Source organism: Trematomus bernacchii, unplaced genomic scaffold, assembly GCF_902827165.1.
Source record: "Trematomus bernacchii unplaced genomic scaffold, fTreBer1.1, whole genome shotgun sequence".
Classification (NCBI taxonomy): Eukaryota; Metazoa; Chordata; class Actinopteri; order Perciformes; family Nototheniidae; genus Trematomus; species Trematomus bernacchii.
In genome coordinates this window covers 2,938,011-2,965,279 of record NW_022987429.1, presented here as the reverse complement: position 1 = coordinate 2,965,279, position 27,269 = coordinate 2,938,011, and the positions used below count along the sequence as shown (strand labels likewise).

Below are 27,269 nucleotides of genomic sequence, written 5' to 3'. Positions count from 1 at the left end.
ATGATTGTTAACAATGGGAGGGCCAATGTGCCTCTGCCAGGCTTCTTTCCTGCAGAGTTGTAGCCACAGCCTGTACCTCAGGACATTCGAAATGGCCTATAAATTAAAGGGCTATAAAAGAAGAGTCAAGGTCTTTCCTGCCACTGCCTCGTATGTCGAGACTCCTGCGATCATAAATGATTGTAATGTGGACCATATAACGCCCAAGTCCCCGCTGTCAACCCTTTGTCATTCAGGAGGACTTATAGGTGCTCTCTGAACTCGGCCCTCTGATGTGTAAAACATCCGTTAAATACTTTACGGTGTTGTAATTGTCACTCATTTTAATTGTTAATAACTGTGAAAGAAACCCCGGGTGAAGTCAGAGCTGATGGTACACAGTTGGCCGTTTATACATCTTAGATGTTTTGCCAAGCTAGACAGAAACGCTGTTTATGACAAAAGATATATTTAAGAATCACTTTTCTGTGCTTTGATGAATAATGTGCACGCTCTCTGAGGATGAATTTGTTCAAATTATCATACAGTACAAACTGGCAGCCGAGCACTGGTCACAGGGAGCCGTTACAGGACTGATCAAAGATAAATTATATAGTCTGAGAGAAAAAAAACGGCATCCTCTTGACACAGCACCATCCATTCCAAAAATACAACAATTACCTGCAAGGAAGATCCTAGTCATTAGTTATTTATTCACTTTATACACATTTTGGTTTAAATTTGCAATAACAAATTTGAACTTGATTAAAATGAACAGTGTTTTGGACACATCTTCATTAAACAACTCATTTTCAATTATAAGAAGCAAGCCTTCTCAGAAGATCCAGTTTGACAAGCTGTCAGGAAGTTTAAAGGAAACGTTTTTGGACATTTTGAAAAATACGCCTATTCGCCTTCTTGCCAAAACTTAGATGAAGAGATGAGCATCAATCTCCTGTCTGTGCAGAACACATACAGCCACCTTTAGCAGACATTTGGCTTGGTGTTATCCTTGTTTAGACCGTTTTAACAAGACACACATTTCCTGCAAGTGTGCTGCTAATACAATTTAGAGAATATTTAAAATCTACATAACAAAAAAATGTAGCTTAATTAAAGAGGCCCTATTATGCTTTTTGAGGTTTATTCGTTCCTGTAGTTTCAATATTGAAGATTGAAGATTGAAGAATGAACTTATTGTCATTACGTAGTACAGGTACTATGTAACAAAACGGTTTCTCTGCATTTGACCCATCCTAGTGTTAGGAGCAATGGGCTGCCATTATGTACGGCGCCCGGGGAGCAGTTTTAGGGAATGGTGCCTTGCTCAGGGACACCTCGGTAGCACTTGGTCTTTCCGGGACTTGAGCTGGTGACCTTCCAGTTGCCAAGCCAAGTCCCTATGGACTTCGCAACAACCACCCTGGTGGGTTTTTGTGCGTGATAGGCTAACGTGCGGGACATCTTTAAGCGGCTGACTAATCACAACAGAGCCGGCCAGCTAACCAATCAGAGCAGACTGGGCTCTGGTTTCAGACAGAGGGTGAAAAGAGGTGCTGCAGCAACATTAAAGCAGGTAAACATGTCACAGTAGAAGCACAAAATACAAATATGAACCTGAAGATGAGCATATAAGGACCCCTTCAACAGTACCAATGTTATTGAAAAACTCACTTCATCTTGAATCGTATCACTCAATCTACATCAGCAGATACAGTTTGACAAGCTGTCAAGCTTTAAGGGAAATGTTTGACATTTTGAAAAATACGCCTATTCCCATTCTTGGCAAAAGTTAGATGAAAAGATGAGCACCACTCTTATGTATCTTCAGAAAATATAAAGCCACATCCAGCAGCTGATTAGCTTGGCTTAGTACAACAATTGCAGGGGGACCAATAGCTTGATGTTGATTGTGTTACATTAGTTTTAATAGCAGCATAAAAGCTTTAGTTGAGATGTATTTATTCTTGCCACCATTTTTGTTAAAGGGGACCTATCATGCAAAATGCACTTGTTGATGTCTTTTATACATAAATATGTGTCCCCGGTGTGTCAGGGAACTCACGCAGCATCAGAAAATAAAACCCTCTCTCTTTTCCTCCGTACCCAAATCTCTAAAAACGGGGCTACAACGGAGCTGATCCAGATTTGCGTCCGATATGACGAAATATCTGAAATGTAGGCTGGCTTTACACCCACGGCCCCATCAGAAACGTTGCTATCAGAAACAATGCCCGACTGTTTTGGACGTAATATGGTTGGTGCATGTTTACATTAGCATCGCTAACACTCAGAGCTAACCTGTACTGGAGAGCATGTGTGTGAAGAAGCAGGAAATAAAAAGGAACTCACCTTGTGGTATAACCGGCAAGAGAGAAATCCTTTGAGCTCCATACTGTTTCAGAAATAATCCTTGATAATCCATGATATGGCGTTTCATCACGGCAGTATTTAGTTTAGACAGTAGCTGCCGGGTCCCGCATGAGCTCAGCCCCCTCCTTTTTAATTTTGTATTAATCTTTAAAGCTTTATACCCCAAATCAGCACTTTTGAAACAGGAAGTGAAATAGAGGGATATGAGGCATGGCTAGAATGGGTGATCTGTTTGGTATTTTGAGCAAATCACTTCATAGACATGTTTTTTATATATTTTTATATATCTGAGACCTATGCTATTGCCTAAACATAGCATGATAGGTGACCTTTAAGTTTGGTAAACATCTTAAATAATTAATGTATTCGGTAATCCAGCGATCAAAACACACATGTTCTCTGCATTTGTTTATGTCAGATAAAGTGTGAAGCTGAAAAAGGAAAATGTGCAAGTGAAACTGTCAACTGGCGCATCCTGTTAGAGGATGTTTGAGTCCCTGCAAGATGCTGTTCCAGCACTCAGTGAAAAGCTCAGTCTGTAACACAAAACATCCACAGTCCTGCTGAGAACAAAGCAAGCTGCTGAGTTAGAAAGACATCAGAGGCTCATTAGCGTTCTGGTGATTGACCAGCTGAACTCCCGTTACCCTCACGACTATCTTAATGTTTTCACGGCTGCAAATCCCTCCGCCTCTTCCCATCGTATGTGAAGTGTCTGTGGGTCCAACAAGTCTTTTCATATCCCATCTATACGAGTCATACAAGACCCAAGGTGTCAGAATACCTGTTTTGGTCCCCGAGACTGTCGTTAAATCCTTGTGAAGTACCTGCTTTCTGAGCACGAGGATCATTGAAATTCAACGTGTGATTTCAGAAGTGTCTCTGCCTAGATTTGGGCTGCCTGCTAGGATTGAAAGCAGATTAACTTTGAAAGTGAATTAGCTCTCAGCTTCTGCAGTTGCTACAGTTTTCTTATCCGCTTTTGCCATCACCACTGGCTCACACATATTCCCACATTTACTAAATATTCCAAGCAATGCAATATATGATCTGTTTGTGTGACCCTAGCGTTGGCGGAGTATATGAAAAAACAAATTAGAGTGTACAAAGAGATGATTGACAATCATGGAGGCATACACATCACTGTACAGGCGTTATCTAAAAACACACACAAAAAGAACACACTCCCTGGATGCATTTGTGCTAACATGTAACTGTGATGCACAAGGGATTTAGTGGGAAGACACAACACAGCAGCATAAGTTCAAAGCTCAGTGTAATCACATTTTATGCCTTCGGATATCTGAATGAAACAGATAACAGCCTCATAAAAAGGACAGGGGATAATGAATTATGTCATCACAACACGCTGCCAACAAATGTACACAAGGGCCTATCTCCATCATTATCTGCTATCTGGTGGCAGGGGATGCTCCGCTGTTATCCGCTTGGCATTTGGAGCTTGGCATCCCGTCTAATGAGTCGTAGGGATATCGGAGCGGCGGTTTGCTTAAGTGTTCAGAAGGAGAGGTGTACAAGCTTTGAACTCATGTGGAAGTGAGGGTTCACAAATCCTAAGAAGTCTGCATTAATTATGTAGTGTGGCAGTGAACTCAGACTTGTAGATGCACAGTAGGGTCTGTGATGTAATTGATATTAGGGGTTTTGAATGATGAGACAAGTTTTTCTCTGAATTTCCTTTGTGCCGGTGTTCAACAGTTAAAGGGCCGTCCGGATGATTTCCCACGTTTTAGGCAGGCATAGTTGATACAACTATCATTTAAAGCATTGACAATTGCACATTGTCCCGCTTATTTCAAGGCCGCATACTACAGTAAATTAACCAACGACTTGACTCACAATATTAATTGAAAATGATTTTATTGTATTTTTTTCGTATTCATCCACAAAGAAAGTCAGTTCCAGGGCGCACCAACGGCTGAAACTACGACACAACAACGCAACTGAAACTGACTGCAGTACTGATCGAAGTTTTCTGCAACTGTCCAAGTCTGTTCTCATTTTCTTTTTCATTTACCAGCCTTCAAACAAGGCCAGACCGTGTTTGTGTTTCCTTCCTGTGTGTCTTCTTCTGTTGATTTTTCTAACCATCCAAAGTTTGTGCTTTTCACAAATATTGACTGTTCAAAAAGTACTCCACATTGTTTTCTGATTATTGAAAATGAATGTTTGTTGTCCACAGCTGACGTTTAATCGGCCATGCTTCTTTTCTGTGGATTTATATGAATGCTGCTTAGCAGTGGTGTGTTAGCGAGTATTAATAAACTCTGATATATCCTAATGGAATCAGAATAGAGTATATATATCTGTTAGTACAAGCGTGTGATCCCTCACTGGCTTCCCCAAGTCCTCATTGGATGCAGCTCAAAACAATCTCACCTTTCAGGTCCATTTAGTTTCTGTTCTGAACATTTTAACTGTCACCTTTAATTGCCAATCGTGTGATTAATTGCCATTGTGATGGGTGAGTGCTGTGTCCCACGTGAAACCCATTTGCCATTCACAAATAATGTTGCTGAAAATTAAAGCGATAAGAAGAACAATGTGTTAATCTGTTCTCAAAGTCTCTGATGTCAGCAGCTTTTAACTTTAACACTTGTAGACGAGGTTCGCCGAGTGTGAAAGCAACAGCATGCTTCATAAGACACAGTCACACCTGAGAGCTGCCCTGAATAACCAAAGTTTTTATCTACTTCACTGAGCGACCCCTCTGGAGCCATTGGGAGGTTAAGTGCACCTCAACAGCAGGTAATGAGGTAGCGGAGGTCCCTCAGTCTGTCACACTCACATTTATCTCCATCTCAGTTTTATTTTGGCAGCTTCTTGGATCACACTGGCTTATTAATAAAGAGGCCCTATTAGCTTTTCGGGCCTTTTCCTGTTGTGTGTTCTTTAGCATGTGAATGGTCAGCAAAGGCTAAAATCCCTGGGAGTTTCTCACCCAACGAAGAATCATAAACATACTCATTGCCTTCAACTGCATTACTATGAATTGTAACTTACAATTAAGTTACAATTACTTAATAAGAAAGATGAGGAGATTATCGATGAAATACTTCTGTAAAAGTTCATGAAAAAATCATAATCTCTTGGTAGACACACATATTTGATACCCTGCTACTCACATTTGTTGATTTATTTACTTAAAGTGGACCTATCATGCTATATTTGAATAATATAGTGTAGGACCATACCTATATAAGGCATATTTATATATATTTTTTTCAAAATACCAAACAGATCATGCATTTTAGCCATGCCTCATTTTGCTCAATTTGACAATTTCTAGCTCTGTTTTTGCAAGGGCTGATTCTGTGAGAACAGCACCATCTACAGGCCTGGCATATGTACTACAGCGTCTCCAGCGCTTTCGAACGGCAATGGCCGTGGCTGTCTCCTCCTGATTGGTGGAGTTGGCCCAATAGCCGTAGTGCCACCGTCCTGACGTCAGGACAGTATTCAAATCTGGATCAGTTTTTATCAGATCCGTTGCAGCCCCTTTTTTAGAGATTTGGGTATGGAGGAAAATAGAGAGGGTTGTGTTTTCTGACACTTGGTGAGTTCCCTGGAACACCGGGGACACATATTCATGTATAAAAGACGTACAAAAGTGCATTTTGCATGATAGGTCCCCTTTAAATAACAAAGTACGAAAATAATAAAAATGATATTTGGACACTTTTTAAAGACACACTTATTCACCCTGCCCTTTTTTCGAACAGTAAAACACTTTGCTACGTCTTCAAGTACTTGTACCTACTTATCAGTTTCAATGCAGTACTATTTGACAGTGTTGTATTGGCACTTTTCATTACAGTAAAGGATCTGGATACTTCCTCCACAACTACTGATGTCTTATACCTCATATTTATACTGTGGATTATTGAATGGTGTGGTTAAATGTGTGAGCACCTCGATGCATATTTTTGCATACCAATTCGGACAAACTCAAATTAGTTTAACTCCTCCATGCTTCACAACACCACACAGTAGTGTAGTTTTTAACACCCAAATGTTATATGATGACAATTATGATGACATAAAATATACACAAATTAAGGCTAATATTTCAAGCTAACTCATTCATTAAGTTAATGAATTAGACCATTAGCATTAGTGGTCATATTAATATATCACGGTGATTATAGAAAGACATTAGGAAGTCAAGTGCCTCTTTTTGGATGTGATCCAGAATATTTGAGAGATGATTAAGGCTGTGCCAGGTTTGGACCTCTGCTTTTTTCAAAGCTTGTTCAGATTTGGCTCAACTAGTTGGACTCATTTTAAGCTCCACAAAGGAATCCCACTTTGTGAAAATTGCTCCTCAGATGAAAAGAAAGAAATACAGCGAAGCCTCACTTTGTAAAAAAGCGGTCCTTTTCAACTATTTTCTCATGTCGTGTTCACAGCTCATTATTTTAGCTGCAAATATCAGGATACAGTTAATGAACACTTCAGCTGGCATTTCACCCTTTGAGCATAAGTCTGTATGAGGTGTTTCTGTAATTTATTTATTTCTAAGGTTAAAAGTAAAGAAAATGACTTTGTTTTAACTCCTCGGGTTTTTTTATACATCAGCAGAGACTTCTTATTAAGTAAACCTGGAGCATAATCTAAAGGTCACATGAGTCTATGAAGAAACACAAGCTTAATATGCTAAATGTAAAATTGTCTTCCAATTATGGAGATGACAGGAAATTGAGAGGCTGCACACAAAGCAGAATGCACGCTAGCTGTCTGCAGACACAGCTGCCTGCACAGCTGGGCGTCTGCAGAGGAAGTGCTCTCTTAGCAAAAAGACGCCGTACAACCCCTCACCGAAACATCTGGTACCGTGTCATTTTAGATGAATAGCTGGTGATTACAAAATGATGGTTTTGTGTTGAAGGTGGCCTCGAATCACCTAATTCTGGGCAGATTACAAGACTGTTCATGTTGCCAAATTGTCCTAATGAAAAAGGGGAAATTATGAGATCTTGTCAGGATCTGAAATCCATACAAACTCAGATGAAAAAACGACTTTTTGTTCAGTTCAGTTAATTAAAATCAGGATATTTTGGGACACCAAAAGCAGGAACTATTTAAGGAACTTAGACTTATTGTGGTGTCATTGGTTTACGCTTCCTTAAGAACGGTAAGAAGGGTTTTGAGGTGTTAAGTTGTTGTTTGGAGTTTTAATCAAGTCCCCAGGAAGTGCGCAGGGAGCTGAAGGGAATTTTCATATAGTGGCCAAACACTGATTCTTCAACTTCCCTGTCCGTTTGTGACGTCATTGGGCCCGAAAATACTTTCTCCATTGACTTACATTGGGAAAGAGACTTCTGTAAATCAGTTGATGATTTTTATTGAGCTAAATCAACTACCCATTACGATCACTTAAATAGCCCTAATTTAAATCGTTAGATAAGTTGTAAAATGCGCTTACCGCCAAATCTAGAGTTATTTTACCCCTCAATTCATAGTCGATACCGGCCGTGAAACAACAGATTGAACGCTGGAGATAGCAGGTTCACATAATCACTCTATGGGCCTATATCCGGGTGTTTTCGTTCTTGAAGGACAGGCCATTTTGGATTCATGCGCACAACTTTCATAGGATTGAACTGGACCATGCCTCCAACGCCATATCCAGTTTTCTTTATGTATATCCATGGTTTGCAATCAGAAGGCAAGTCATGCATCTGCAGAGCAAAAACTATTGCCGCTTAAGTTAATTTCCTTATACAATTTGGGAAAATCAGCTGTGATTTACACATTAAAAACAACAAAACCAATGCCTCATACAGGCAGACTGCTTCCTGTCAGCCTGAATGAATGCTGCACCAGCCTCTAGACCTGTGTCAGTGACCTTTAGTACAAACACCACTTCAAAGTCCTGACCCGTCAGATAGTACTACCTCAGGAGCAGGGACTGTGATCCAGGGTTGCTGCAGTCAAAATACTTTCTAATAATATTCCTGGGTTCAAGAAAAGGTTCCTGCTGAAAAAAAGCGTTTTACTCCGTATGCCAATTGATATCTCAGAATTGTGAATATTCTATTCATGACAGCTTTCAGTTTATTGGTGGCTCTAAGCACCTGGTTTATAGTAGAGTTGTTGTTGTTGTTTTTTCTGAGGAAAGATCCTCAGGCGCACAGGAAGTAATGCATTTTATGTTTCCAGCTGCTGCAACAGCTTGGAATAAACAGAAATCTGGCGGTTATCATGTGAGATGATAGCCACCATACCTGGAAAGACATAACCACAACCTCACACTTCATCAATAAAAGTCTGACAGTATTAGCCTGACATTTTAGAAGGCAAGTTATCTTTGCAGTGCCAGAATCCTGCCAAATGAAGGACGTATCTCAAAGGTGTTGCCAAAAAGGATAAGAAAGGTAGATCAGTAGTCTCCTTTAATGCGCAGCGATAAACTCAGTGATAAACAACCAGGACTTAAACTGCAAAGTAAGACACCATTTTATTTAATATCCTTAAAACCACGTAACTGCAAAACGCAAGCTATTTTATTGGAACATCTTTTTTTACCTCAACAAACTCCAGCTGCATAATGTCCACTTATATGCCTTTTCGAAACTATTAACTATATCACATATTGGTTATTATTTCCATGGAACTTTTAAGAATTTCTAGAATTAATAAATGGAAAAAATATAATTATATCAATACATCAAATAAAATAAAAATAACTATACCTCTGAGCCAACATGGACTTTGAGTTGGTATTGTTTGAGTTTGTTAGAATTTCTATACTTAGAATTGGGCAAAAATCAGTTAAGCACATTGAAAAGGTTGGCAGTTGTTCTTGAAATTAACTAAATGTATTCTTCATATTACCATCAATGAACAGGTAATTGTTTTTGCAATTGTTGAAATGAGCAACTTTGATTTGGGCAGCCTGAAGCTGAATTGAAGAGCTTTGGGGAGCGATGTTTAAATCTTTTTTCCTTTAATACTTTTAATAGATCCATTCTTAAAAGGTGAATTTAAAGATTTGAGCCTTAAAAAGCTTTACAGGCCATATAAGTTCAATTTAATTTATGGTTAATACTTCACAAAGCGTCTCTACACAGTTTATAGTTTAAAGTAATGACGCCTGAGGCTGGATATATGGGATGAAATAAAAACGTTATTATACTATTCTAAAACCCTGCACCGTGTAACACATGGGTGAAATATAGGATTATCGTCTTTTCTGTAAACATGAAGGCAAAGCTCAATGTCTTCCTCATGCTGTTGACCATCTTGTAGCTTCATAGATTGGGGTTGAGTGTTTTGCCCAGGAGGAAACTCGCCAGTATATTCTGAAAGAAACAATATTTGAACCCCAGCTTCTCCGAGCTTATATGGGCTTCATATAAGCTTACAACCTGACATTCACCAGCCGAGGTCTCCAACCTCTAGGCAAGTCTTGCTGTCCCTTTTATGAACCCACTCACCATGTATTAACTGACTCCCTGACTGCAGGTCTTGCACAAAGAAACGTAGCATGGTTTGTTTGAGTGGTTTGAGCTCTTTATTTCTGCAGAACCATAAACCGTTTTCAACCACCATTTCATGCACATCATAAACGTCTGGACTGCAGATATGGATGATGTCGCCTTGATTCCTTGTAATAATGTCGCCGTATGATCTAAGGAGTTCTTTAAAATGATTCCTCCAGACCCTATGCAGGGACATGCAATATGAAAGCTATTTCAGATGCTCATTTATAGGCATGACATTCAAAGGGATCCCTGTGTTCCTTTGTTGTAAGGAACTGCTCTTTCTGTAAGATTAGCACAGCATTTTATTCATTTGTAAGGGAAGAAAAAGGCACCAAAACGGAAGCACTACCCTAGGGGTTAAGAGTGTCGCCCGTGGTTTTGGACGTGCTTTGAACTTGAAGGAGCCCTTTATCAGTGCACAGTGCTGCCGGGGATGTACGGGTATGAGAAGTGCCGTGATAACTCTGCCAAATAAGACATGCTGCAGCAGGGTGCTTGGGCAGCAAACACGCAGCAGATGCTCCAGTGTTCTCCAGATATCCCAGAGACAAACTGTAATACTCAAACCAAATTGATCTGTACATAGAAATACCGCTGAGCGCGCTTACAGAGATGTGCAAGCGGGAGGTCAGGACTGTGTCAGCTGAAGCATATGGAGAGAGGGGAAAGCAGAGCCGTTTATCTGCTGACTTCAAGTTCCCCTCCAGTGACCTAGATGACTTTCTGAATAAATTCAAACAAGCCTCTAGGAAATCATTGGTTTAGAGAGCAAACTGGGAGCGCCAGTGCTTCCCTGCTACTTTCCCATGTGCCACTGTTGCAATGCAATATCTCAGCTGTACAGGTGGGAATCATTTTGACTGGATAGAGCCTGGGGAAGATCATATTTTCTACAGTAGGGAAGAAGCAGAAGGATGTTGAAACATTAATAAGGTTAGGTAAGTCTGCTCATCTAGTCTGACTTTCACATGTTTATTATTGGTCTGACGCGTACAGCAAAACAAATAATAACAAAATAATCATTTCTGGTTGTCCAAAAAATATCAACACTGTTTGCTATAGTTCAACATTTCTATGGTCAAAGTCAAAGTCAACTTTAATGTCAATCTTTCAGTTTGTGTGTACAGACAGAGAGATCAAAATAACGTTTCCAACAATCCCGAATACAAAAATACAATAATACAAATATACAAATATGTATACGAATATATGTATAAAGTATGTATATCCTATATATATATACAATCAACAGACACATTTACACATATGTTCACATTAAAGCTCCCATGTCATGCTTTTCCGGTTATTACCCGTCCCCTTGTGTGTTATGTAGCTTTTTATGCATGTAAACGGTCTGCAGAGTAAAAAACCCTCACAGTACACCCTGTAGCGAGTAAAACTCTAACACAGAAAAGACCTGTCTATGCTGCCCCAGAACGCCTCGTTGGAGTAAACCTTTAACAACATCATTAGATAGTCATTTAATTGTTGTCATCAGATTTCTCATTGACGGTTTATATATTTAAGCCACATAGTACCTTTAAAATGTGGTATGCTAAAGTAATATAATATATTATAATTGATATAATATACTTTAATATAATATAATATTATATATTTTACAATAATACAATATAATGTCATATAAAATGCACCTCATATTGTATCTTATACTGTTGATGTATTAGCACTTGGCCACAGGTGGCAGCACCGAGCGCATCTTGGCTTTCCACTGCTCTCTTTAATTGAATTCACCTGCAGTGTGTTGTTACAGTAGTTTACACACCGACTCGACTTCTCTTGGGAGTATTTTTGCACATAAACTTGCTTTTCTATGACTTTATGTTTTTTAAATTCCTTCCAAAATCAACTTTATTACCACCAAATGGCTGAAATTGGATGTACTAACAAACGGTAATGACAGGTAAGTCCAGTCCAGCTGCTAACATCTAACTGTGTACATCCTAACGCATTAGCTTACGTTTAATATAATTAGCCTACTGATGCATTAACGTGTTTTTCACAGCTGATAAACGCGGAGCTTATTTTAATCTCGTTGAATGCTGCAGGGTAGCTTGTGAATGTTACTCCAGATGTAATTTACGTTTTATTTCAGTGTTAATTATTATATTTCATTTTAATTTCATATATATCGTGCCACGAGATACGTTTGTGCACGAAATGGAAGGCTGACGGGCAGGTAGCCCATCCAGTTATTTTAGCCGGGCCGGCTCAGATGATTGGTCGTGCTTTTTACAGCGCCACGGCTTCCACAGATGACATTTTTGTATGTATTTATTGTCAAAGCATTTCATGTATTCATTGCTATCGGGATGTTAAGAGCATTCCATGGAATATAACAACAAGTGTTTCTGAAGTGAATTACCTAACCCACCTTTAAGTAATTCCAAGTTATGCTACTTTATACTTCTACTACATTTTGGAAGCCAATATTGTACTTTTTACTCCACTACATTTAACGAAACTCCTTACAAATTACTTTAAATGTTCACATTATAAGCAAATATAAATAAACTAATACATAAACGATGATATACAATGATCGGTTAAGATATCCAGCTGCAGTATATCAAGTAATTAAAATTAGCTCCACCTTTACCAGCAGTGATGAACAACATTAATGCATCAATAATCAAAATAGGTATTACATAAATATGATTCTAAAATGGGACATTACACACAATAAGTACCTTAATTGTGGTACTTTAAGTATAGTTTGATGCTAATACTTTTGTACAAAGATTGGTCATTGCCAAGATAATCAGGGAAACTGTTAAGCAAGGCTTTAAAGCTTTAGTAAGCAGCTCAGCTACACAACATGTTTTACTGGACTGATCCCTGGTGTGAATCTGCAAAACTGGCTGACTTTAAAGCAGAGTGCTTGCAAACCCCCAGCATGCATGCTCAGCAAAGTGGATAAATAACAGTGTACAAATGGAAAAAGTTGTTTGTCCTTTGACACTTTGCACTTTATAATACAAACATGGAGATATACCTGCTAAAGTGCTGAAAAGTTGCTGCGACAGGAAAGTGATGAATGAAGCTTTAAATGTAATTTTAACACTTGATGTGTTTCACACACCGTTGCTCAAATGGCATTTGAGGACACTATTCAGAATAATAGAGGTATAAAGAAAATTGTCTATCAAGCAGAACAGGCTTTGATTTTCAAATGATCTGCACGGGAGGCTCATACCCTTTTCCGCTAAATCTTTCTATTATATCTGTTTGTTTTGTGGCAGCATAAGAAGAGAAATAAAATAAGCTAATGTGCCCAGGGTGTGACATTGGGTTTTCATAAATGGGTAGCTCGCACTTGAAGGAAGTGACACAGACACAACATAATATTTACTGGTTTGTTTTAAAGCATGTGTTTTACCTTATTGATAATATGCAGTATGTTATATCCAGTATATCAGAATGATGAAGTCTGATGCACTATTCATGTAATGGGACATAATTCAAACAGCAAAGTGACCTTATTCTTGATCATTCGTTTGCACTGCACTCACACTCAGCAGCTGTGGAGTGCAACCAAAGTGCATCACTGGGTGTTTCTCAATGTCGAGGAAAGCTGCTCCAGAGCCACTATTTCAAGGATACTACGTCATTGAGTGCCGCCGAAGGACTGTTCCAATGTCCAGGATACTTGGAATTCTACAGAGGCCGGCGTACTTCGTTGCGGGAAATTTCGAGGCTGCACATGTGTATCCTCCGCGGTCTTAAAATCCCCACAATGCTTTGCGCACGGACCACTTTCCAAAATCTTTGTCGGAAAATGTAAGGCGGGGCCTCTCATATGACGCACACCTCCTGCACACTTGCTAGCCTGTCCCATTCTTCGTTCTCCGAATGAAAGGAAGGGTTCTTGCCTCGCTTCTGAAGGAACTGACTCGGAGGGACATGTCCTACCAAGGAAGCCTCCTCGACATTGAGAAACACCCAGAGTTTACTATTAAACTAATTAGAACTTAAGAGGTTTAACAGCTGTAGAAACTGGTTGCCTTGCATACATTCAGCTCTAAAAAGCATCAGGAAATACTTTCAATGTTGAAGCCATAAATATTGAAATAAATAATGTCTCCTCTAACTGCTCACACCATGTTTATGTTACTGACCTTAGAGGAGTCATCATCATTGAGGGGTTACAAGATGCATATGAGGGTTTGCAACATGATAAACAGGGTGAGGAAGAAGCAAAGAAAAACATTCCCAAACGTAATGATGTTTTTTAACGAAATAAAAAAAAGCTTGTGTGTTAGAAATAGGGTGAATTCAATAATTTTAGCCTCTTATTGTGTGAATTGGACACTTGTATCTGTTGCTGCACCACACTGTGATTTAGTTAAACAGGCGTGCTTTAAGGATAATAGTAATGATAATGATTTATTAAAGTGCAACTAAATAGCGGTAAAGAGTTATCTTTTGTTTGGAGATTAAAACCTGTAACTATTTCCGATATGTACAGATATTTTTTTCTTAACATTTTAAAATGACGCTCCTTGTTCAGGACTGTTTTTCTTATAGTTGTTTTAGAAGTTATAAGCAATCATGTTGTTGTGAGAAACTTTGCAGACGGCATGATGTGCAAAACAGATGCCTGAGGAAAGCATCGGCTGCAAAAGGTCGAAATATCTTAAAGTATAAGTTATGTTGTTCTGATTTTTGAAACTATATTTTTTCTCCGTCTTGTTTAGAAGTCATGAACTCTACTGTAGCGCGTACATCTCTGCTGTCTACTGAATATACAAAGTGTTCTCAGTGGACCATATTCAGAATTTGTTCATTTATATTTGAAGCAAGCTGCCTTTTAATTAGAAAGTGGTAAATTGGAGAGTTATCAGCAATAAAGCCTAAGCTGACTAGTAATAGTCATGTGGTGGAAGAGTATTTCTGAATTAAGGCTCTTCATGCATAATTCCAGGAAAATGTATAGCATATTTTAATTATGTATTGCTATTTTCCAGACTTATAACCTACCAAACATGCATGACAGCTGATAGTAAATTACAATGTGTGCATGTGTTTGCACCCAATGAATGCCCAGTGTGTAGCAGGCAGGGGATAATATATACATGTAGTAGCTGTAAGTCGAGCTCCACACTTCTGTTGTAATGCTCGTCCAGTGACCGGCGAAACTCTGCAGAATGAGACAGATAGGGGGGTACGGACAGCGGCGGGGAGCTTGTCAAGACATGATGCATTGTGTACACAGTGGGAAATAGGTAGTCTTCATTTGAAAGTCAATTCCAAAGCTCAGACGTGCTCCAGGGAATTTAAAACCATGAGCCAAAGTTATGATGAAAATCCGTGACGGCCGGGAGTCCAGTGAAAACTTCCAGACTGTTCCTGCCTCCTGTGCTTTTCAGGCAACTAAATACAACTATTTACATACACTTACTCTCACACACACAACAACTTGTGCATATGCTTATAGATTACACTAGAGTTGCTGTCTGTTAAATTAAAGACCATTTACGCTAAGACATCTTACTTTTTTCTAAATATATCTGTATTTTGCTTTTTTATTAAGAAAACCTTACAAGTTGTTCCCTCAGTTTACTTTAAAAAGTGTGAATTAAAAAAAACCTACAAGTGTAACCCAGGGGGATATTATGTTCTGTGACAGTTGCATCATATTAGCTTGAAGTACAAATGTCCAAAACAAGGCTGCATTCACTGTTAGCACAAGTGCACTAGAAATTATAAATACATATCAGATATTATTTGGAGGTAGTGTTTGGATTTATAACAGATGATTTGATTCGGATGGACAGAAGATAGCCCAAGACTTTTTGGTAATAAAAAGCTGAGTTGAGTTAGCTAGTAGTAATATTTGCCATTGTGGTTTTGCCTTTGACAAACCTTTGCTCTTGCTTCTTTTCCATCTGTGTAGTTTGTTAATGTTCCAAAAAGCTCTATGAACTGTAATGGTTCACAAAATGAAAAGAAGCATTTGAGTCAATGACAAGAATATTAGATAACTAATGGCCACAAAAACTCTTTGTGAAGTCTTATGTGCAACAGAAACTATTTCATTGTCCATTGTTTAATCCACAGTAAAGACAGTTTTTGCTATTGGCTTCTGTTCTCTTTGAATAAAATACAGAAAAGTAGAGTTTGCTGTTTAGGAACTGAACCCAGAGCTCCGAGGAAGATTACAAATGAGTCTGTAGTAGAAGAAGAACTGTAAAGTTGTTTAAGTCGTGACTAATCATAATGAGTTAAATGCCTGGGAAGCTGTACTGTGTGGCACAGTAGAACTTCTTGGTCTCTAACACAGCATCCTGCAAAAGTTAGTCCATTAATAACACATTTAACTCTGGGACGCCGCAAAGAAGTTGATTGATTGCGCTTGCAGATATGGTAATGCACCTGGTGTGGCTCACAGTGTGTGTTAGCAGAGAAGTGGAGCAGCAGCAGCAGCAGCTGCAGGCAGGCTTCCTACCTGGATCCGGAGAGTTTAGAAATGCAGCATGAATATGATCACATTAAAAAGGCAATAAGGAAGAAGTTCAGTTCCCCATAGCCCAAAGCCACCATTATATGTCTGCAGGGGTTGGGCAGACTGTCGATCACTACCAGAGTTTTAACGATTACTTTGTCAGGTTCAAATGTCTTTTGAATTTCTAGGCTCATAATGTAGAAAAAAAACTCCCTTATCAAGTCATTTTCAATGCCTCCTGCCCACAACACAGGCAGCAATAGGAGTGAGGAACTGGTAGCCGAGACCTTTCATCTACAAAGGTTAAAGGCTTTTGATCTGAAGGAAGAAAGGCCAAAGACCACGGCTCAAAGCTTCTGTTGTGTTGCATATAAACTGTATATTTGTTTCTTTGTAGATGTTTCCTTTGAAAAAAAATGGGTTCTTATTAACTAGTTTGTTTCTCTCAGTTGTGCAAATGTGAGTTGAGTGTTTTATGTAAATTGAACAGGGCGAGCTGGATGTGTTGGTACAGCAGGTTGCCTTTGACAAAGAACATAGATTTTTAAATGTCAATGTTTCTGAAGGTTAAGTAAAATGTCTGGAAAAAAGACTATTGAATCTGGCAGACGATTACATTACGTACCCTGCTGTTAATGTGTGTTCCTTTTTAATTGAACGTATCATAACATAGGGTGAAAAGACCAAGTTCTTCATATCTTTTCTAGAAAAACCAAATAAAGAGATGGAATTTCATGAGAAGATGTGCAGGGATCTCCAGGTGTCAGGCAGCTCAGGAAGGCAATAAAAGTCACATAAAGTCAGAGGAATAAAGTTTTAATGTTCCCTCTTCGTCTGGCACATCACAGCGAAGTGCTGCTCTGCCGGCATGACCTCCTGACCCTCGAGCATGTGGGCCCACCGAGCTGCCACAACAGCCATTGTTGTCTGACTCAGGGTCACTCCAGAAGAACAAGAAAGCAGGGTCACCATCCTGCTGTCAGTCAATCTTCTGCTGCAGGATGACGAGCAGGCACTGGTGGTTTGACACGGCTTAGAAAGTACAGCTGGGTGTTAGCGTGTGAAAATCAACAAGTCAAGTTGAGTGAAAATTATTTATACAGCTCTTCCAACAAAGGGGGATTTTTGCGACAAAGAACTGAAGGCATAAATGCAGATAAAGACGCGGGATAAAAATAAGGGAGGAACAAACGCATTCCAGATTGTGACATTAAGCTTGTGTGCATGTGTTTGTGTATTGTCAGTGTGTGTTTACACCCTGCGTTAGGCAATATGAAAGCACTGACTAAAGCATATCCTCCATATGTGTACTGCATGTATACGTCTTCTCTGTGTATCTCTTGCTGTTTGTAGGACACAGAACATTCACTGGGCATGTTTTTTCCCCACAAACAACAAGAGTTGTTTAATTCATGTTGTGCAAAGGTCAAACTTTTTTTCTACAGCGCAATTAATTATTTAAAATGCACATTAGGGGTGAAGAATGAGTATTCTCTCTCCCTTTAGATACATATATTTGGGCTACATCTCCGTGAGGTTGGGAGGAAACCGTTTAAGATGTAATCTCACCGCTACATCACAGTTGATGACTTAGACACTCACACTAATTAATCCAAAGCCCTCACTCTAATTGCGTTAATATATTGGCTCTGTCTTCTTTATCTTGATTTTTTTTCATGACATCTACTTCCCGTTAATTGATTCAAAAGGAGATCCTAATCTTCTCGCAGAGAGTGGGGCACATATTGATAGCTTTAGTTTAAACCAGCGACAGTTTTGTGTTTCCCATTGTCTGCACTAATTACGGCCGACTTGATTCATTATCTGTGCCAACAGGTGTTGAACCTCCAGGGTTTCGGAGAAGAGCACTCACCTTTCCCGTTTGTTTTGTTGACAGGAAAAGCCCAATGAAGACAGCAGGATGGTGGTCGGCGGCAATTTTATTGTTGGGGCTCGCTGTGCTCGGCGCAGACGGGAGACCCAACAAGGAGGAATTCAGGTCGCCGCTCTATCGACCAGTCGTGAGATTCCGACACAAGGTATTGATCGCCGCCTTTTTTCTATTTGCTTTCCGTAACAAGAGGACTTTGTGCTTTTGCCAACTATGAAACTAATTACAGTGGCACTTTCTCCATCCATCAGATGACTCCCCCCGAGTTTGTTGTTGTTTTTCTGCCCACTGAAAAATACTCCATGAATCATTATCCTCCCTCTGTGCCAGGGGACTGTCTTTTCAAAGACACCATCGGATTTATACGAGCCACAGCTGGGCAGAACTAAAGACGGGCCCTGAATGATGTGAGGATGTTTGTATGAAACATGTAATGTATGTCATTTAAGCTGAATGTTGGAAGTACAAGATGAAGTTTAATCCTTATTGAGTCTGCGATAAAGGGTAGGCCCCAAAATCTATATCTGCTGCTCTTATCAAGCTACTTTTTTCCCTCTAACTAGTCTGTTTTTTTCTGAATCGGTTCCAGAACACCAGAGTGGGAGAGATGGATCAATTAGAGCTGGACTGGGTTATAAATTGACTGTTTTGGCAGCCCAAGACTTGAGGAAAGCAAAGTGTTTTGTCAAGAGGCATTAGTTGGATTGTCCTCCTTCAGTACACATTTCCCATAAGCCCCCTTTGCAACTCTGCCCACCAGTAAACACTTGTCCTCTTTACCCAATCCAAGACAAAATGTAGCAGCGACAATAAAGAAGATGTGTTGCGTTTGCTTATACTTCAAGGCTGTCTACTAACTTTTTAATTTCAGATTTGTTCTAGTCACGTCTGCACTAGAATGAAAGGCAGTGGCACTTTAAAGGGGACCTATCATGCAAAATGCACTTTTTGATGTCTTTTATACATAAACATGTGTCCCCGGTGTGTCAGGGAACTCACGCAGCATCAGAAAATAAAACCCTCTCTCTTTTCCTCCGTACCCAAATCTCTAAAAACGGGGCTACAACAGAGCTGATCCAGATTTGCGTCTGATATGACGTAATATCTGAAATGTAGGCTGGCTTTACACCCACGGCCCTATCAGAGAACGTTGCTATCAGAAACAATGCCCCGACTGTTTTGGACGTAATATGGTCGGTGCATGTTTACATTAGCCTCGCTAACACTCAGAGCTAACCTGTACTGGAGAGCATGTGTGTGAAGAAGCAGGAAATAAAAAGGAACTCACCTTGTGGTATAACTGGCAAGAGAGAAAGCCTTTGAGCTCCATACTGTTTCAGAAATAATCCTTGATAATCCATGATAAGGCGTTTCATTACCGCAGAATCTGCCGGTAGAATCTCCCGCATGAGCTCAGACCCCTCCTTTTTTTATCAATTTTTTTTTTTTTAAAGCTTATACCCCAAATCAGCACTTTTGAAACAGGAAGTGAAATAGAGGGATATGAGGCATGGCTAGAATGGGTGATCTGTTTGGTATTTTCAGCAAAACGCTTCATAGACATGTTTTTTATATATTTTTATATGTCTGAGACCTATGCTATTACCTAAAAATAGCATGATAGGTCCACTTTAAGGGAGGGTGATTTGAGAGATGGCGAGAAGGAGGTCGAGATGGAGAGTGATACAGAGGAAAACAGATGGGAGGAATGTCATTGGACCGTATCCGAGATGAGCGGGGGGCCGGGAGTGATGCAAAGCTGTCAAATCGACAAAATGGTCAACCGCGTTCTGACCTTTTGAACAAGATTTATTCCGAGAGTTGGCTCTTAACACTCAGACTGCAGCTATCCGCTATGCAAGAGTTCTGCTTCTTTCAAGCAAGAGCTAGTCTGGAAATAGTGTTTAGGGAGTGAAGAGATTTAAACTTCAATATCCAAGCATCCTGTAATATGATCTGCGGAGATAGCACATCTGTCAGAGTGGGATGCTTTATACCAAAGGGAAGGGGGAGGCAGACCATCCAAAGACCGCCTCTGCCTGGACAGTGTTGGATTTCTTAAAGGACCAGATAGCTGTTTTGTTTATTTAACCTTATCTCTATGTACAGCGTGGTGTTGTACCTTGCTTTTGTTATCACTTAGTACATCTACAGATCCTACATACCCTGGGCTCAGCAGAAGCAGAACAAGAGTCAGAATTTGTGTTAAAACATCCTTCCATAATTCCTTTCCTTTCAGTAGTTAAAACATTTTGGAAAACCAATTCTCAGAGCTTATCTCAGCGTTAGTTTAAAAGACATGGAGACACTCATCTTAGCTCTCCTGTGTTGACTTCAAAATGTGCATTTCACCCCCCCCCTGAAACCAGTCTTGCTTGTGCTTTAATCTTTCTCCCCCCCCAACACTATCCCTGCTTTCACATTATTCTCTGTACTGCGCTAAGAGTGTGCTTCTTATTGCATTGCCATGTCATTTGAATGAAGCTATACTCTATTTAAGTAGCTTTAGTTCGCCCAAAGGCACATTTAGAAGGAGGTGTTAATACCGCTGTACCTTCTTTATTAACCAATATATAATTTATCTCTTGTTGAAACTAACTAGCTTTGACTTTCTTTTCATTGGCCTGGTTTGGAAGCAAAGTGACTTTAATAATTAAAGTAATGTATGTCCACATTTAGCGGGGACTTGACGAGAGCTACAAAAGTGATGTATGTGCTTTTCCACTCTAATGAAAGTAATGTGCCAGGCGCTGTGATTACATGGCAGAGGAATGTCATTAACGCATCTGCATACTATTACAATTCATCCTGAGAGAGGACAGAGGTAAACTCCGCTCATCTCTCCGCCTGTCCAGAAACACTGTGGAAATTAAAAACCCTTTGGTGAGAAATGGCCACATTGCAGGCCATTTCTCCAAAATATGCATTTATTTTTGCTTCGAGGATTCTCATTTCTTAATTTTCGTCTAGATTTCATCGACGCAGTTGTTTCAAAAGGAGATATCCACAGATTGTAGAAGAGCAATAACAAGTTTTAAATGATGGCTTACGGCTCAGAAATAAAATGATATTGGTACTCACACTCTCAAGTTACAAACAAACAACAATTAAAGCTTCTTTGAAATTAAATGTGTATCAAAAACTGGACAAAATAGTGCAGAACAATAATACTTCTTCTAATCGATACATTTCCTTATCTGCACATACAGTAATACGTGCTGAATGTCCTTTACGCTCAGCGCCTAAAGCTGTGATACTGTGCCGTGCTTATGCTATGCGCTCTCCTTTGCTTTGAAGGACAGTGTTTGACAAGGGTAACAGGATCGGATACGACCTTTTATAGGCTTTCATCACAAAGACTTCAATCACCAGGAGGCATTCGGCCGTAAACAGCTGGTGACATGCTCTTCCCATAATTCCCATGGTATTGTTTCAGAAATTCAGTGTGAAATCCTCCACATGGGGTCAAGAATAGGACGCAGTTCCCAGCCACCATAATCCAGTTTTGATTATGTTTCATCATAACAGGAATGTAGATTATATTTGACACGGTCTTATTTCTCTGAAGCTGATGTGTAATCTGATCAAATGTGTGGAATAGTGGCAAGGCTTTCTCCACACGAGGGACGAAAGCAATTTCTGAGAGTTTGTCGCCCTGACATCAAGCTGTTATGTCAGGTCAAACAAAATGGAGGCAAGGACAACTGTGTGAAAAGCCCCATCCATCCAGGACTGGCTTGGCCACATGGCAAATCTAGATTAACAGGGGATAAGCAGAGAGAGAGAGAGAGAAAGAGAAAGAGAGAGAGAGAGAGAATGAGTGGGAGGGGGTAGGGCAAATGAGATTGAGATAAAGAGACAGGGTTCCAATTGAAGGAATAGCAGAAATAAATCATACAATTCAACATGGCTCGATGTACAGTAGCTTAAGTTAAATCTGCAAAGACAATGTGTTCCTCACATGTGACTTCTGTCAGTATTATAATCACCCTCCTCCTCCTCCTCAGCTGGTCAGCTTTACCCCCAACCCTTGTCACTCATTTTGATGAGCTGTCGACTTTCAAATGGCAGCCAGCCTGAGGCCGAGGTAACCAGCTTCTGTAAAGTCTCCACAGGGGCCGAGGAAGCAGACTCTGTATGGAGCCAATCTGATATAACAATAACAAGATGTCCATGCAGCCGTTAAACCTGGTGTGTTTTTCACAAGTCTGTTCAGCTGTGTGCATGTTCATTGGCTGGTGACTTTGTGTAGGTAATGCCAACAAGGAGGTTACGTTTTTGTGTATCTGGTTGTCAGCAGGATGTTGTAAAAACGACTGATTTCAATGAAACTTGGTAGAATGGTATAGCATGGGGACCAATAATATTTTAGATCGAATATGAGTCACGGGCGTATACAGAAAGGATTTTTCACGCTCGTTAACATGTGAGATGTCTGAGCTCTCAGTGCCCTCCTAGTTGTTATTGATATGATAAAATGCTGTCAATAATAAGGTCTGCATTGGTGTAGGATGGTTTCCACTGGTGAAGAAGGTGGATGGGTCGAAACTCCAATTGGATAGAGGATGATAAAGGGCAGACAAAAGAAAAGGAGAGGGTGTCTGCAGATTGGTATTTTTTTCTGATTGATGCAATGTTTTGACTTCCTCTGTATAACCACATCCACAGGAAGCCACACATCTTTTCTGACAAGGCACCTAAGCTGTTGTAAAATCACTGCAATACGGCCTCAATAGGCTAACATGCCTTAATAAAACCATTACTACACATACCTGGCAAGATCTCATAAAATAAACACACAGCAACAAGAAACTCAATCATTAATTGATAATAAGTGATCATTCTTTTGCCAAGCAATGTTATTCTTCAGCCACATAGCTAACTGGTTGCCAAGCAAAACACGGACGCGGTGGAGCTAACGTGATTTTTAAATCATGTTAGCTCTTTTCATGCTGGTTCAAAGGTTGTTGTATCTGGACAGGTGCAGGGCAGGCTCTCTGTTATTTCTAATAGGAGAAAAGAAAAAGGCAGTTAATATAACAATATATATATATATACCATCGTCAACTATACAGTAATTCTTACTACAACTCCAACAAAGCAAAATGAGACGGTAGTTCCCTGCTTCTCAAATATGAACCACTGTTTTTTCCCCTCACTTATTTCAGTTTCTTACTTTGTTTTGTAAATGTAATGACAGTTGTAGGGGCATACAACAAATGATGTCAATTAGACGCTTTTACCCAAAGCGACTTACATACACTCAATACTGTGGGCGATCCCCATTATCTGTTCACCTTTAAAAATGCAGACTTGAATAATGGCATAGCTTCTGAAATATAAGTTTTAAATCAAATTGCGAATCTAATCATACACATTTGATTTGGTGAATGTGAAAAAAATCCTATATAAAAGACACATTCACAACTTGCTGATTTGGAGTTGTAATGTCAATTCTACTCTCTTGTCACACAGGTATGAAGCAATTTGCAGTCATCCGTTTCAAGTTGAAGTGTACTTGGAAGTTGATGGTGTGGAGGAGTGAGGGAAGTGAGAACTGAAGCAGGCGAAGGAGAGGAAAAGGAGGGAGGGGTTGAGAGATAAAGCCAGAGAGAGAGAGAGAGAGAAGCGAGAGGAGAATGTGGGCGGTCAGCCAGCTAGCTGTGACAGGTGCAGATGAACCGCGGGTTGTACAGCTGGGTGCCTCCTCGTCCCCAGAGTCTCCGGGCAGCAGAGACAGGCCTGCCAGCTGCCCTGGGGAAATCATTCTCTTCAAACAAATGAAGTGTGAACACTCTCTGCCATATGCAAATAAGCACCATTTGATATCTTTTCTACCTGTACTGTTCTAAATGTCAAACCCTTCCGGAGGGCAGGGGGATTCGAAGAATGTCACACAGCCACAGGTGTTGTGTTTTTCTTTTAATTGTGCCTACTGGGTTGTTGGTCAACAGTGTTTTGTTTAATATCAAGAAAGATGATGTGATGTTTGTTTACTAGATCATGGCTTTCTTTTAGTTTCATAGATTTAGTTAGACTTTTTATCAACCTACTTTTAAATTAAAACACATAGTGAGTTCAAGGTTCAAGGTTCTTTATTGTCAAACTAACATAGCTACAGAGTAATTATGTCGTTGAAAATCTTAGGTCACAGGCTTCTCCAACAATGCAACATAATAATACAGATAGTAAAAGTAATACAAAAAGAAAAATAGTTCTAAAATAAAGTGGAATAGTGCAGTACGAGTCTATATACAAGTTATTGGAATGATATATATTAGATAGTAGATATATATTCCTAAGTAGCAGATGAATGTTATGAAATTGTTTCAGCAGTTCAATTGTTTAACAGTCTCACTGCCCGCGGGAAGAAACTGTTTTTGCCAGGATGCTGCGGTAACGTCTGCCAGACGGCAACAGAAAGAACAGTTTGTGGCTGTGGATCGTATAGCATGGCTTCACACATAGTTGTGGTCATTACTTTGTTTATTCCAAATATATATAATTACCAACATCATTTACTTTTAGTGCTGGCACAAAAAGTTGATAAATTGACGTATTTATTGACTGAAATCAATTACCGCAATCTATTTACTGTTAGTAAATGTATTATATTTGGACTGTTGATCAGAAGAAATGGCTCTTTGTATAGCTGATAGCTTTGTTCAATGACCCAATCTAATTTTGATTAGAAAGTAATGTTATATTATTTGCAAATATCAGCCCTAAATACTCGGTACAGTGTTAACTGTATAAGCAGGACGATATGGAGAAAATGGTACAGACAGTATCACTGACACAATATAACAAGCGAAGAAAAAAAAGGTGATTTAAATTAGTCTTGCAGTCAAGATTACATTTTAATGGATGAGATGTCTTGGGTGTAAAAATCCATACAATACTCTAAATGCATTGCATACTAACTTTTGTCAAATCAAGCTTATCGTATTGAGATAAATATTCAGTATTCACATTTTCTGTTCAGACCCAGGGATTGGGTAATCAGCTATTTTCAGTAGGCACGCAGGGACCGCTGTTCATATTGACTGTTGCATAATGCATCCACTTCATAACGGCATCTTGCTCGAGATAGTCAGAATTTTCTGAACAAGAACGAGAAGCATGAGCAATGCAGATTTCACTGTAGAGAAATCAAATATGAATGCCTCTTCCTTTCATATTCATGGTTCTGTGGGGAGCAGCTTCTCAGAATAGTCGTCCTTATAACCGCGTTTTTCACGACCGTAATCACTATGCATGCTCTAAATGCAGCTGATTTTATGGCGGTCCTTCTCAAAGGGTCATGGCTATTTGCTCTTCTTTATACGTCTCTATGCTATGAAATATATTTTTTACGAGTCAACTATTTCTTGTGTTTTGGGAACATTTTGAACTGCAAATATGATCAAATGGTGCAAGACTTTGAAAGCCATATATGGACATCCACTCAAATGCATACAAAAAATAATAACAGAATATAATAGCAGCAATAATGTTCGAGATCCTTACACTGCGAGTGAGATAAAATGTAACTTTTAATTTGTGTTGGAGAAAAGATGTTAAGAAATTATTAAATATCCTTGAATATATATAAATACTACATATACTGCCTTCAGCTGATCATTAAAAACTCATAATGAACCATCTTGCACCATATCCTGTATGTATGAATCAGGATACATATTAATGTTGAAATATTTCTTTACACAAAATATTTTGTTATTTTAATCATTTTATGCTGTTTTTCTGATTATTTTATATTTTGTATGCATTATGTAAAGCCTTTTAAAAGGGTTTGTGTATGTGCTCTACAAAGACCTGCCTTGCCTTAATCCTTAAAATACGAAAGAGGTGATGTGACAATGGGAAAGGTTTATCATTGTGTATGTAAGTGATGCAAATACCAGCTAATATAATGGCACGTTAATCTCCGATGTATGCGAGCATAAACTGCCATTCAAACAGACAACACTACAATGTGTCAGACAAGTTGTAGCATTCAGAGTGAGGTCATTGGATCTGAACGTCATGACTGCACAGACACGATCTCACTTGAACACTGAGCTGTTGAATACAATTTCTACGTTACAGCACCAAGGTTTTCCCCCTGTTTTAAATGAAAACATGTCGATGCTGTAATCCTGTGATTTTTTTTAATAACTGTTATCTCTTGTCCTTTTTTCTTTTTGTGCTTGTTCCTGTAGGATGGGATCCCTGAGAGCTTGAGGATAAAGGGTGAGTTTCCATTTCTCATTTCTTGCTCTTCTTTCTTCTCCTATGACATGCAATATACCCAACATGCATTGTACACAATAGAGGCTGGGTGTAGGGTTGGTGTCTGATGGAGGCCTAACCTGTTGAGCCGAGCCTGTTTTTCAGGTCTCAGGCTCGAAAATGACATTCCCAGAACAAATGACTATAACTTCACTTCTAAAAGGGTTACATTAATAATCTTTTTTCTCAAAGCAATGATAAACCTGTGAGTTGGATGTAGAAAAGTCAGAATCAATATAGAATTTTTTTATTTTAAAGTAAATTCAGATTGAACATAGTAAAAAAATGTAAATTATAGTTTACGTCCAAAAACAAAACATTACTTATAGTGAAAACCACCCTTGAATGATGGGATAGTAGACTAAACGCTTTAGGAATCCAAAGTACAACATATAATAAGTACCCTGTATCAAGATTGATGCAAAACAAGTGACATTTGACCTTTTTAGAGAGGTTTAAAAAAAAAAAACCACTTCTGGGGTCATTTGGGTGGATTTTCCATATCTTTGGCCCCCCTCGGTCGATTTTGATGATTGACACCTGTTTTTAACCGTTAGAGCCAATAGAATCAAGGGGAAGTTCCTAAATCCATCTAAACATTACCCATTGGTGAATGAGTGATGCGTAGCAAGAATGCCCCGGAACCGGAAGCTGTCATACTCCATAGTAGCTATCATAGCAGCTAATATGAAATCTCCGTTATTGAAATACAAATGGAATGATGGATTATCAGTAATCATTTCAAAGTGACACAGACACATTGGATTAACCATTGGAT

The 27,269-nt window shown here is 39.3% G+C and overlaps 1 protein-coding gene across 1 annotated transcript in view; it reads left to right on the top strand.

The window, feature by feature from the left end:
- fstl5 (follistatin-like 5) overlaps positions 1-27,269 on the top strand; it is a 166,077-nt gene that overhangs the window by 7,245 nt on the left and 131,563 nt on the right. Inside the window, exons 2-3 of the mRNA XM_034140696.1 lie at positions 18,224-18,365; positions 26,422-26,452. Coding sequence (XP_033996587.1) covers positions 18,224-18,365; positions 26,422-26,452 — 173 coding nt within the window. The remainder of the gene's footprint in view (positions 1-18,223; positions 18,366-26,421; positions 26,453-27,269) is intronic.